The sequence below is a fragment of the Erpetoichthys calabaricus genome, chromosome 1 (genome assembly GCF_900747795.2).
Source record: "Erpetoichthys calabaricus chromosome 1, fErpCal1.3, whole genome shotgun sequence".
NCBI lineage: Eukaryota > Metazoa > Chordata > Cladistia > Polypteriformes > Polypteridae > Erpetoichthys > Erpetoichthys calabaricus.
The window spans coordinates 341,686,971-341,698,794 of NC_041394.2; the positions used below are offsets into that span (position 1 = coordinate 341,686,971).

Below are 11,824 nucleotides of genomic sequence, written 5' to 3' on the forward strand. Positions count from 1 at the left end.
AGACCCTCATGTTGACAGGACAGGTGGTTTGTTTTCATTGTGCGGTTGAAACACAAACTCAAAGCCCAGTAAAGTCCCTTCATCCACCAGCAGGCCTTACCTTAATAGCCCAGAGTGCACGTCCCACCCTGAGCTCCTCATTTACTCTTCCTCTGATGTTATTTGCTCACAGTGGGCCCCCCGCCTTCTCGTGAGTATAAAGAAGTCGCTGTGGACGTGTCGAGAGTCACAAGTCACAGTCAGGCCTCTTCTGCGTTTGTGCCACCTCTGCACAGCTCGGCGTCACACTAACAGGTAATGCTTCTCATGTCACACTTTATTTTACTTTAATAACTTGTAAGGTAAGAACCTAATTTAAACACAAAGGTCATTTTCTTTGTTTTTTCATTCTACATGATTCTAACTGCTTCATAACAGTATTTTTTTTTTAAATTCAAAGAAATGATACAGCACGATACCATGACCATTTGACTTATTGAAATCTCAATTAAAGATTTACTTATTTATTATAGCATCTTTATAATTTTTCCAAAATTTTTAAATGATATTTACATCTTTTTCTTAATTTGTTTATTATGTTCTACACTATTACATGAAGGACTTATTCTCAACTGTTTCTGTGGTTTGATGCATTTTCTTCATTTGAATTCTTTGGTTTATTTATTGTTGAAGCCTTATTCGTGTATAGTGTCTGAGACACATTTGTTTTAATGGTCACTGACATAAAATCCTTGAATGATTTATCCTGCTGTCTCACATCATCAGACTGCCGGGTTCAAATCTTAACAGAATTAAATTAGCCCTTAACGTGAACGTGTATCTCTTTGTACACATTATGTTCTTTTATACAACACTCTTCAACTCTTTATTTACCAATGGACATTTTATTGCACTGCCCACTTACTGTCTGTGTCGAGTTTCTACATTTCCAACATGTCCACTCAGAAATTCTCTGGTGCTCTGACTTCTTCACCCTTACTGAAGCTGTGCAACTTGAGTTGATCGGTTTATTCTCAAATATCTCAGTGTAGAAGGGAATGTTTCACTTGTCAGAAACGTTAGATCTTGGCATACTGTATATTGCCCAACTATCCTGCATTGGAATTAAAGATTCTGAAAATGGATGAATAAATGAATGATTGATTATATCATGAGAAACTGAATGCTACACAAAGTGATTCTAACCTGTTAATTTAATTTCTGATGCTGGCTTTCGACAGTTGACCATGAAGGCCATCTTTTTTATGGTGTGTCAGGCTCTTTGCCTTTACCTCATCGTGTGTATTGACAGTCGTCTGGACTTCAAGTGGCAAGTTTGGAAGAAGACCCACGGCAAACAGTACAAGAAGGTAAGGGAGAGACGAGGGGCAAAACTAGAGGTGTCTGAATGACCCTGAGATGCTTGTTCTGTTCTGATTTCCGTGACGTTCAGCTTGTCTTTTCTGAAGAGATTTCTGTGTTTTAGGCAAGTGAGCTGCAAAAAAGAACAATATGGGAAGAGAACTTGAGGAAAATTAATGCCCACAACTTGCAGTACAAGAGAGGAAAAACGACCTTTAAGTTAGGAATGAACCAGTTTGGAGATCTAGTAAGGAGATTTGGTATTACAAGTTAGCATTCAAAGCCAGACACCAGACTAATTTCTTTAATCATATTTCAAAATCCTTTTTTAATTTTCTGAAAGACCTCTTCAGAGTTTGCCAGTATGCTGAGTTCCTATTCTGTGAAGCATGTAAGAGATATCACACTGTCTGCCACTGACCTGCGAAGTGCTGCCAGTCAGCTGAACCTCACCAGTATTGATTATAGGAAACTGGGGTACGTCACACCCGTCCAAGACCAGGTGAGCACAGAAGTATCTGAGTTCATGAATGTCTCTTCCTAAAGTGTCACAGTGTGTGGTGTCTTTCTCATCTATGGCAGTTCTCTTCTCTAGTGTCACCTGTGGGCTTTTCAGGGCTGAGGTAAGAAAGCCTTCAGATAAGGGGCACTAAGGAGAGGATAAAGACACAGCCCTTGTATTACTGCAAGAAACAACCTCGGGATCAAATACTGTTTTTAGAAATATTGCATGATTATTTATTTGGTGTTGTTATTACATGTTATTTTTGGTACTAGTGATGGAAATTGTGGAAATTGGGGGAAAAAGAATCAGTGGTAAAATGCCCCCTATAAGTGGGAGAGGAAAATTGGTTGATGGCTGGATGGATAAAAACAGGATCTCAAGTGAGAATAACATATAGTGCCTGGACTCTTTTGAGAAGACTATAAAAGAAATGTTCTTTTTTTTATTTTGTCTTGCTTTTCTTAATGTTGACCTAACCTCAATTGCTTCTTGATATCTAATGCCAAAATTCAACATTAGGTATTATTTTGAAGAAAAAAACACTGGTTTCGTGAATAGCAGTAATGGTAGCATGCGGCAGAGGAAAGGAGTATTAAGAGCAGAATGGTGCAAAGAACATGGACAGCGAGCCAGTGATGCAACAAAAAGATAAATGTCTGCATTCAGTCGAGCAGAAAGAAATAACAAGGATAGCATTAGTACACTTTCAGCTCCATTTACTCTGAATTCTCGTTCTGTTTAACATTTCATAAAATAAATGCAAGCATAAATAAACTGAAAGTAATAATGAATATCAATCAGTTCTTAAAACTTCATCTTCACAGGAAGGCTGTAAATGTTTCAAATATCAGCAGGTTACAGAGGTTCCAGTGATTCTGTAGTAGAAGCATAAAGAGACCGACAGGCTTTTCTTTTACTCTATTCAACTCTTTTTTATGGCTGTATCTGTAGACTTTGCCTGATGGCTGAAAATGAAAAATAATCCTTCGGTGCTTCTACTGTCAGTGAGCTTCAGTAAATGAATCCGCCTGTAAAGTTCATCGTAAAGTATTAGTGAGTTGGATTCACAGTTTCAGTGCCATGTTTACACCATCGTCAGGCAAGTCCAATTCAATCCATGATGATATTACGTATTTAGCAGGCCTACAGTTTACACGAATTTAGACTTTGGGAGTTCAGAAGCGAGTGGCGCAGTGGGTAGCGCTGCTGCCTTGCAGTTGGGAGACCTGGGGACCTGGGTTCACTTCCCGGGTCCTCCCTGCGTGGAGTTTGCATGTTCTCCCTGTGTCCGCGTGGGTTTCCTCCGGGCGCTCCGGTTTCCTCCCAAAGTCCAAAGACATGCAGGTTAGGTGGATTGGCGATTCTAAATTGGCCCTAGTGTGTGCTTGGTGTTTGTGTGTGTCCTGCGGTGGGTTGGCACCCTGCCCAGGATTGGTTCCTGCCTTGTGCCCTGTGTTGGCTGGGATTGGCTCCAGCAGACCCCCGTGACCCTGTGTTCGGATTCAGCGGGTTGGATAATGGATGGAGTTCAGAAGCTCAGAGCCTAATCAGAGGCACAACACATCCTAGTCCGCCTTACAGAGAAGTGCACATTCCAAAATTTGGCGACCTTTGACATGCCATAGCGAAGGGAAGAAGTTTTGAAGGACGTCACATGAATAATGTAAAAATGCATTATTATCATAAATAATTGTTACTTTTGTACTTTAATTTGATGTCAACCGTTTTCAAAATTCAAACTCGTAAACTGTAATCATAGCAATTCAGTTGTTAAGTTATGGGTCCCATTAGTCGGCAAACAGCGGATATTAAAACAATTTGACGCTTTTTATACTTTCGCCATGCAACACCATGTCGGCCAGTAGCAGTGGATCCAGCAAAAATGATAAGAGTGGGGCTGCTAAACGTAAAGCAAGCCTGCAACAGGAATTGAAAAACGATAAGTTTACTGAGATTTCTACCCTTTTTGTAGAAGCATTGACACATCACTTTATGATATCCTTTTTCTCAGAACTTGTGTAAAACAGGTCGATTGTGTAGTAGTATCCTGTCAGCTGGTGTTTTAAGTTGTCACAAATTGAAATTGCTTCATTTTATAGCACAGAACTGTTTCTACTTTCTACCTTACATTACATTTTAATCATCTTCCTTCACAAAGTTGTCTTGAAAAAGCAAGTGGGTCCATAACTTACAAATATTTATGTACTACTGCTAATACCCACACCTCCCACATTCCATTCCCACAATTTATTTTATTTTTGCTAACTTACAGCTGCTGTAATAAAGTGATTAAAAAAAGTTATTACAAATTCCATTTAGGTAGAGCCGTTTTGTGATCTGATCACCACCAGCGTGTGATCTGATAGTGACCCAGTCATGGACACCACTGCCCAGCTGGCCCCTAGGATCTAGTTGCAGATCAGTTACTAACAGTTATGCTAGACAGGAGGGGCTCACCTCAGGGCACTGCACAGGGGCCTTCAGCAAGCTAGCTATGTCACTGGAGATACCCTAATGGAAAATGAATGCAGGCTGTGCTCCCATCATCAGATATGTAGGAGATGAATTCATAGAAGTTAGATTCATTTAGCGCAATTTACTAATATGTACTTTTTCCCAAGACAGACTCAGCTGAGCTTACTTCTGTTTTTTCCATAGGGATTTTGTGGCTGCTGTTGGGCATTCAGTGCTGCTGGAGCAATAGAGGGGCAAACCTTCAATAAAACGGGCAAGCTGAGAGCATTGAGCAAGCAAAATCTGCTCGATTGTTCAGAGTATCTGGGGAACCAGGGCTGCACAGGCGGTAGGCCCTCTCTGGCCTTCCAGTACGTGATCGACAATGGAGGAATTCAGGCTGAGGCGACCTATCCCTACACAATGGCAGTAAGTACTGAAGTGGCACGTCTGATGTCTTCTCACAGAGAACTGTAATGACACTTCATAATTATGTAAGGCTGTTAGAAATGTTATTGAATCTGATTTCAGTGATTCTTGGAAATTCTAGGGTCACAGGAAATGACAAAGATGAGCTGAAGGGCTCATTCTCATTGACCTGTTCTTAAGGATGTCAAAATGTGACCTCTGTTGTAAATAACGGTTTCTGGTAGGTCAGGTTTGTGAGGGTACCTGCATAAACAATGACCACACTGGCTTCAACATGAAAACTACTGTTAATGGAAAAATGTTCAGTGTGATCAACTTGTGTAACCCTATTAATGATGTTAGGAAGGGTCTGGCTCATGGACTCTGTGAAGCCTGTTGAGCATGGGAAAGGTGCTATATAAATTATTATTATTATGCTTATTTCTTCTGCTACCACACCATCAGAAATAGTAGACCATTACACTATTGCTCTGTCTGCTGCCTTCGATCCACTGGCTCCATTAAAAACACTGACTATTTCATTTATTCGCACTGCTCCCTGGTTCATACCTGAACTCTGCCAGCTCAATGCCATGGGCTGACGGTTGGAGCGTCTAACTAAGAAGAAGGATCTTGTTGTACATGTATTCAGATCAAATATTAAAATACAAAAATGTTCTCTCTGCTGGCAAAACTGAATTCTACTCTAATATTATCAATACATGAGGGAAAAACACTAGAGCTCTTTTTTCTCACAACGAATAGGCTAATTACACCAACAGAAAATGTTATTCACCATAACTTCACTGTTGTGCACTGCTATACTTTTTTGTATTTCTTCAACTCAAAAATTGAAAAAATCCACCAGCAACTTGCTTCTTCTATCTCTGTAGAAGATGACATACTTTCCACTGTCACTCATATTTCCTTACCAACCACCTTATTCTTAGTTCAGATGATATCTCAGAGCTTATAACAAAATGTAATTCTTCCACTTGCAATTGAATCCATCACCTACAAGCTTTGTTAAGTTCTGTTTATCACATATCTCCCCCCATGCTCCCCCATGATAACTACCATAATTAACTCTTCCCTTACTACTGGCACGGTCCCCCTCTAATTACAAATGGCCTCAATTACACCAATTATGCAAGAACCTGGCTTGGACCCTAAAATCCTTAATAATTATCGGCCTATTTCAAATGTTCCATTCATATCAAAATTCTCAAAAAAATAGTTGCCTCCCAACTTCAGTCCCATCTTTCAAAATATAACCTTTCTGAACAGTTGCAATCTAGGTTTTGTCCTAAACACAGTACAGACATGGCCCTGGTGAAAATCACAAATGATCTTCTCCAGGCAGATGACATGGGACTCTTATCCATTCTTGTACTTTTTGATCTCAGTTCCGCATTTGACACCATATCACATCAGATACGTTTGAACCATCTAGCTATTTTTGGAGTCTGTGGCCTTGTCCATCATTGGTTTTCTTCATATCTCACTGACAGGAGGCAGAGTATGCAAGGAGTTCTGCAGGGCTCTGTTTTGGAGCCACTTTTTTTCCTCATCTACATCTCCCAATAGGTAATATCTTTCGACACCATGGCATTGAATTGCATTGTTATGCTGATGACACACAGCTTTATCTATCCACTATGTCCACTTCTGTTTTCCCTCCAAGTACTCTTATGGCATGTCTCCAAGACATAAAGTCACAATGAAATAGCACAAAAACTGAGGTGCTCCTCATTGGTTCTAAATCTGCACTCGCCAAGGTTAACCGTTCTTCCATTTTAATTAACGACACTATCACAAACATCTCTTCCCAGGTTAAGAGCCTGGGCGTCATTCTGGACAGTACCCTCTCTTTTTCTTCCCATATAAGTAATGACTGCCTTCTTCCATCTCCACAACATTTCTAGACTTCGTCCTGTTTCCTTACGCAGCACCGTACTGAAGTATTGGTTAATACCTTAGTCACTTCATGTATAGATTACTGTAATGCTAATCTATTTGGCACCCCTAAAAAACTGATCCATCACTTACATTTTATATTAAATTCTGCTGCTAGGACCTGTTCTAAATCCACTGAACATATTACACCTATTCTCTCCCAACTTCACTGGCTCCCTGTTTACTACTGTATACAATACAAAATACTGCTCTTAACATTTAAAGCTCTCCACAATCTTACTTCACCTTACATCAACAACAGCGACAGCATTTATTTCTATAGCACATTTTCATACAAATGATGTAGCTCAAAGTGCTTTACATGATGAAGAAGGAGAAAAAAGACAAAATAAATAAGAAAATAAAATTAGGGAACACTAATTAATATAGAATAAAAGTAAAGTCCGATGGCCAGGGAGGACAGAAAACAAACAAAAAAAAAAAACTCCAGATGGCCGCAAGACCACCCAGCCCCATCTAGGTATTCTACCTAACATAAATGACCTCACAATTAGTCCTCATTGTATTCAGGGTTCACATGGAAGAACTTGATGATGATGGTCATGTGGACTTCTGGCCTTTAATCCATCAATGTAGGGACATCACTGGGCTTTGATCAGGTGGTGGTGGTGCAGATCGACACCACAGAAAACCAGAAAAAGAACAGAAGAGAAAGTAGGGGTTAGTACAAATTTTGGAGCTACCATGGATAATAATGATAATTAAATACAAATACAGAATATCAGGATTAAACTAAATGAAGTTATTAGAAAGCCATGTTAAGGTAATGTGTTTAACCTCACCAATCTCCTGCAGACTTCCCTCTTGCTTACTCAGATCCTCATCTGTAGCTTTACTGTATGTACCACACATCAAACTCTGTTCTATGGGCGCTCGAGCATTCTATCATTGTACCCCTCAACTCTGGAATTCTCTTCCCTCTCAAATCTGTCAGCTCGATTCAATAACACAATTTAGAACTGCCTTCAAAACATAACTTTTTAAACTGGTATACCAACTATGATTTTGCCACTGTTACAGCCAGTTATCTTTGATGTTTATTACTACTTCTGTACCCTTATTGCTATTGGATTTTATTGCCCTGTTTGCTTTTATCTTTATTACTCTTGTTTAATTCTTTGTAAGGTGACATTGAATGTTAAGAAAGGCACCTATTAAATAAAATGTGCTATTATTATTATTATTATTAATAGTAGTAGTAGTAGTTCATTTTGTGTGTTGTCATGGATTGCAGTTTTAAACTTGAAAAGACAAAAGCTATTGACATCACTGTTGTGGAGCCATCTCTTAACGTAACTGTAAATTCTTGTGAAGCAAAAGTGTACTAAAGCAGATGAACAAGATGCACCTTACTTTAATATGCTGTACATAATCTTGGAGTACAAAATGTTCCTCATTTCTCAACAATAATATTTTTCTAAATTATGATCTTCAGCCTTGCGGTGGGCTGGTGCCCTGCCCGGGGTTTGTTTCATGCCTTGCGCCTTGTTTTGGCTTGGATTGGCTCCAGCAGACCCCCGTGACCATGTAGTTAGGATATAGCGGGGCTGGATACTGGATGGATGGATGTTCTTCAGCCTTAAAATGTTGCACTGGATAGTGGCAGCTCTGTAGCTTTTTGCTATTGCATTAAACACCCCATCAGTTCCTTATTCAAATCTTACTGAGTGATGTTAAAATCCTAAGCTCCTCTCTTCCTACCACTCTCCGGCCCATTTTTATCTTCTCAGGTGAGGACCTGTCGTTTCAACAGCAGCAAGGTTGCCGCCACCGTGGCAAATTACAAGTACCTCCCAATTGGCGATGAGCAGGCTTTGGCAGATGCCCTGGCAACCATTGGGCCAATCTCAGTGGTCATTGATGCCAGTCAGATCAGCTTCCAGTTCTACCTGTCTGGTGAGTCACACTTTTCATTTTCAGCTTTCAAAAAGAATAAAGTAATGGAGCAACCATCTCAAAACAGAGCTGGATGGACTCGTTACATTTAAGGTTGACCTTGAATTTTCCAGTTTCAAAGAAACAGAATGTGCAATGGACTACTTGTGGCCATATTGTGATCTTTGTGCTAATACTGAAGTGCCAGGCAGGGCAGACATCTAGTCAAAAATGGAATATGAGAAAGGGAGCTGTATGAGTTTTTTGGAGCTGGTAAAGATGAGGGTCCAACAAGGGGTATTTACCAAGAGTTAGGCATCAGTACTTGTACCCTATACTGTAGAACTTGAGGATGAAGGAGCCCTTTCAAGAAGAACAGTGTTCTTCAAGTGGGATTTACCTAGTGGTGTACTTTGTGTACTTGTTGTTGTGTAATGACTACAGCTTAATATAAAACATGGACTCTCCATATATCCTTACGTTATTCTTGCAACCTGGAATTACCTCCTTCCAGTTTACAACAGGGAAGACTTGAGTTGCTCCCAAGGAAGAACAAAATTTAGGATAACCTAAACCTCCACTTGAAATTCTCTATTCATCATGTGTGTTTCTTTCTCATTGTTTCTCTCAGGAATCTACAATGATCCAAAATGCTCTGTACTTAACCTAAGTCATGCCATGTTGGCAGTTGGCTATGGATTCCAAGGAAGTAACAATTACTGGATTATCAAAAACAGGTAAAGGCCCCTAGAAAATGGGATCATTGTTTAGCTGGAGGCACAAATCAGGCTTTTCACAAGAGTCCCATCTAGATCTGTAGTGTATCACACAAGTAGAGCCTATGCATTTGTTGTCGATAATATAAATATCTGATATGTAGTCCACAGCTTCAAAGAGATGTAACTTCTAAGGACACAAAGCAGTCATGTTGAATATGACTTTAAACCTTCAACCTTGTACAGCTGAAACATTTCTCCACAAACTGATCATGAAGGTCTCAGATGTTTTTGATGCTCTTAATATTGTAATGAATTATTATTATTATTATTATTATTAATATATACAACATATGCTGCATATGGGGGAATACCATGAGTTGGATCTTGTGACTACATAGTGCTCCTAAATGGTGTTATTGAGATTAATAGAAACTATAAATATGTGGGATTGTCTATTACAGTGGTTCTCAATCTGTGGGTTGGCCCCCCTAGGGGGGCACGAAGTAACAAAAAGGTGGGCGCGAAGATGTGAAAAAAAGAAAACAAGAATCGAAAATATGAAAAATACATCTATTGAAACCAAAACAAATTAACTTAAACTACATTCTGATACTAGAATAATAAATAAAATAGTTAGATAAATGTTGATAAAAGTTAAGTAGGTATAATAAAATATGCATCTATGATATATAATTAATTAAAAAAGAACAAATTGGTATTAAAAAAAACCTTAGGGGGGCTCGATTAAAACTGTTATGAAAACTCGTGTTGCAAATACTTAGAGGTTGAGAAACGCTGGTCTATTAGACATATTCTGAGTTGATCTCCGTCTCATTCATTGTTAAGTGATTTATAAAATCAATCAATTTAAAGAGAAGCAGAAAATCGCTTGACATGTTCTAATAAGTTGAGGTATAGAAAGTTGCCCACACTGAAATGTATCAGTCTACTAGACACTTTATAGCACCTTGCATCTCCTCCAGTTCCTCTTTGGCACAACATAACACATCAAGCCCTGCATGCAGATTACAAATGAATTCTACAAATGTGACAGATAGAGGGCGCTGTCGTCCTCTTGAACCCTCTGACTTGACTCCAGACACCAGGTAAAAGTCCAAATATTATATTTATTTGAACAATAACGTGCACAAAGCACCCTCCTCTCCACAATACTCATAAACACAATAATCCAATCAATAAACAATCCTCCACACTCCCAGACACTTAGCCACCCTACCACCCAGCTCAGCTTGCCGTCTGGGATTTCCCATAGTCCTTTTATAGTCCTTGACCTGGAAGTGTTTCACCCTCTCTGTCCACGTGACCTGGAACACTTCCGGGTCAGATAAAAACTCTTCTTCACCCTGGAAGCACGTCATTCCTGTCGCTATGACTACGACGTACTTCCGGGTTATAGGGCACATAATAGTCTCTGGGCCTTCCTGCAGCGTCCTCTGGAGGTACCCATGGTATCCAGCAGGGCTGTGATGAAAAACTCCACTGTCCATGATGCCCTGCTGGAACTCGGGGCACCTCTATGTTGCAGGCAGGGCTCCACCTGGCGGCCTGGGGGTATTGGCTGGGATAAAAGGCCGTCCATGTCCCAGACAAAGTACTGCTTAATATTATTAGATTAGAATTTGTATTTTCTTAACAAAATATATTTTCTTTTTATAATTTCCAGTAATAAGTGCTAAACTAAACACTCAGCCTACTCAAGACTTTCTTTCTAACTTTATCTTTCATTGTTTGTTTCAGCTGGGGAACCCTATGGGGTGTCAATGGTTACCTGATGCTGGCCAAGGACAAGAACAACGCCTGTGGAATCAGCCAGTATGGTGCTGTCCCTTTTGTTTGAAACCCCCAGCTGGCTACCTTTGTGTTACACTGATTCGAGTGCAGTCATAAGCCAGACTCTGATCATTGGAGTTTTGTTGAATGAGAAATCTCAAGTGTGGGATGTGGTGGAATGTGACCAGCAATAATGGGAGGAAAAAGTGAAAACAGGCTGCTAAACACACACATTGTCATGGAGGACTAGACAGAATGTCAAGTATAATGATGGCTAATTAGAGATGAAATGAAATTTGTGTGTAGGGATTATTTTGTAGTTCTGTGTCAGTTGAGTAGACCAGCCAGTTTTACAAGAATATTGTAGTAATTAATCCTTAACAAGTCAGAAATTTGAGCTGATATAATTTCCCAATACTCATTCTTCATGTTAGCAAAATAAATGCAACTGTTAACTTAAATAAAAATTTCTTTCTGAAATATCTGTCTGTTTGTGTCCCAAGAGTTTTTAAATATTAGCATTGTTGTAAATTATATGCAACATTAACATATGGGAATAAAAGAAGAAGCTATTTTTAAAAGAGCTTTACAATAAATTGTATCAACTAAATGATTAGCATTAGCAGCCTGCTTTGTTTTTTTACTGATGATAAAGCAGTTTATGGATGAAGCCGTGGTTCTATACTTTATTTCAAGGTGACTTGATTGTTCAGGGCTCCCAGTTCTTAATCACTTCATTAAATCTCACAGAGCT

General features: G+C 39.4%; 1 protein-coding gene across 1 annotated transcript in view; it reads left to right on the forward strand.

Moving 5' to 3' along the window:
• Positions 1 to 11,530, forward strand: part of LOC114668564 (procathepsin L-like) — a 54,659-nt gene extending 43,129 nt beyond the window's left edge. Inside the window, exons 3-9 of the mRNA XM_028824400.2 lie at positions 1,221 to 1,349; positions 1,466 to 1,588; positions 1,685 to 1,843; positions 4,505 to 4,729; positions 8,416 to 8,581; positions 9,192 to 9,297; positions 11,038 to 11,530. Coding sequence (XP_028680233.2) covers positions 1,227 to 1,349; positions 1,466 to 1,588; positions 1,685 to 1,843; positions 4,505 to 4,729; positions 8,416 to 8,581; positions 9,192 to 9,297; positions 11,038 to 11,137 — 1,002 coding nt within the window. The 5' untranslated portion in view covers positions 1,221 to 1,226 and the 3' untranslated portion in view covers positions 11,138 to 11,530. The remainder of the gene's footprint in view (positions 1 to 1,220; positions 1,350 to 1,465; positions 1,589 to 1,684; positions 1,844 to 4,504; positions 4,730 to 8,415; positions 8,582 to 9,191; positions 9,298 to 11,037) is intronic.
• The last annotated feature ends 294 nt before the right edge of the window (positions 11,531 to 11,824 follow it).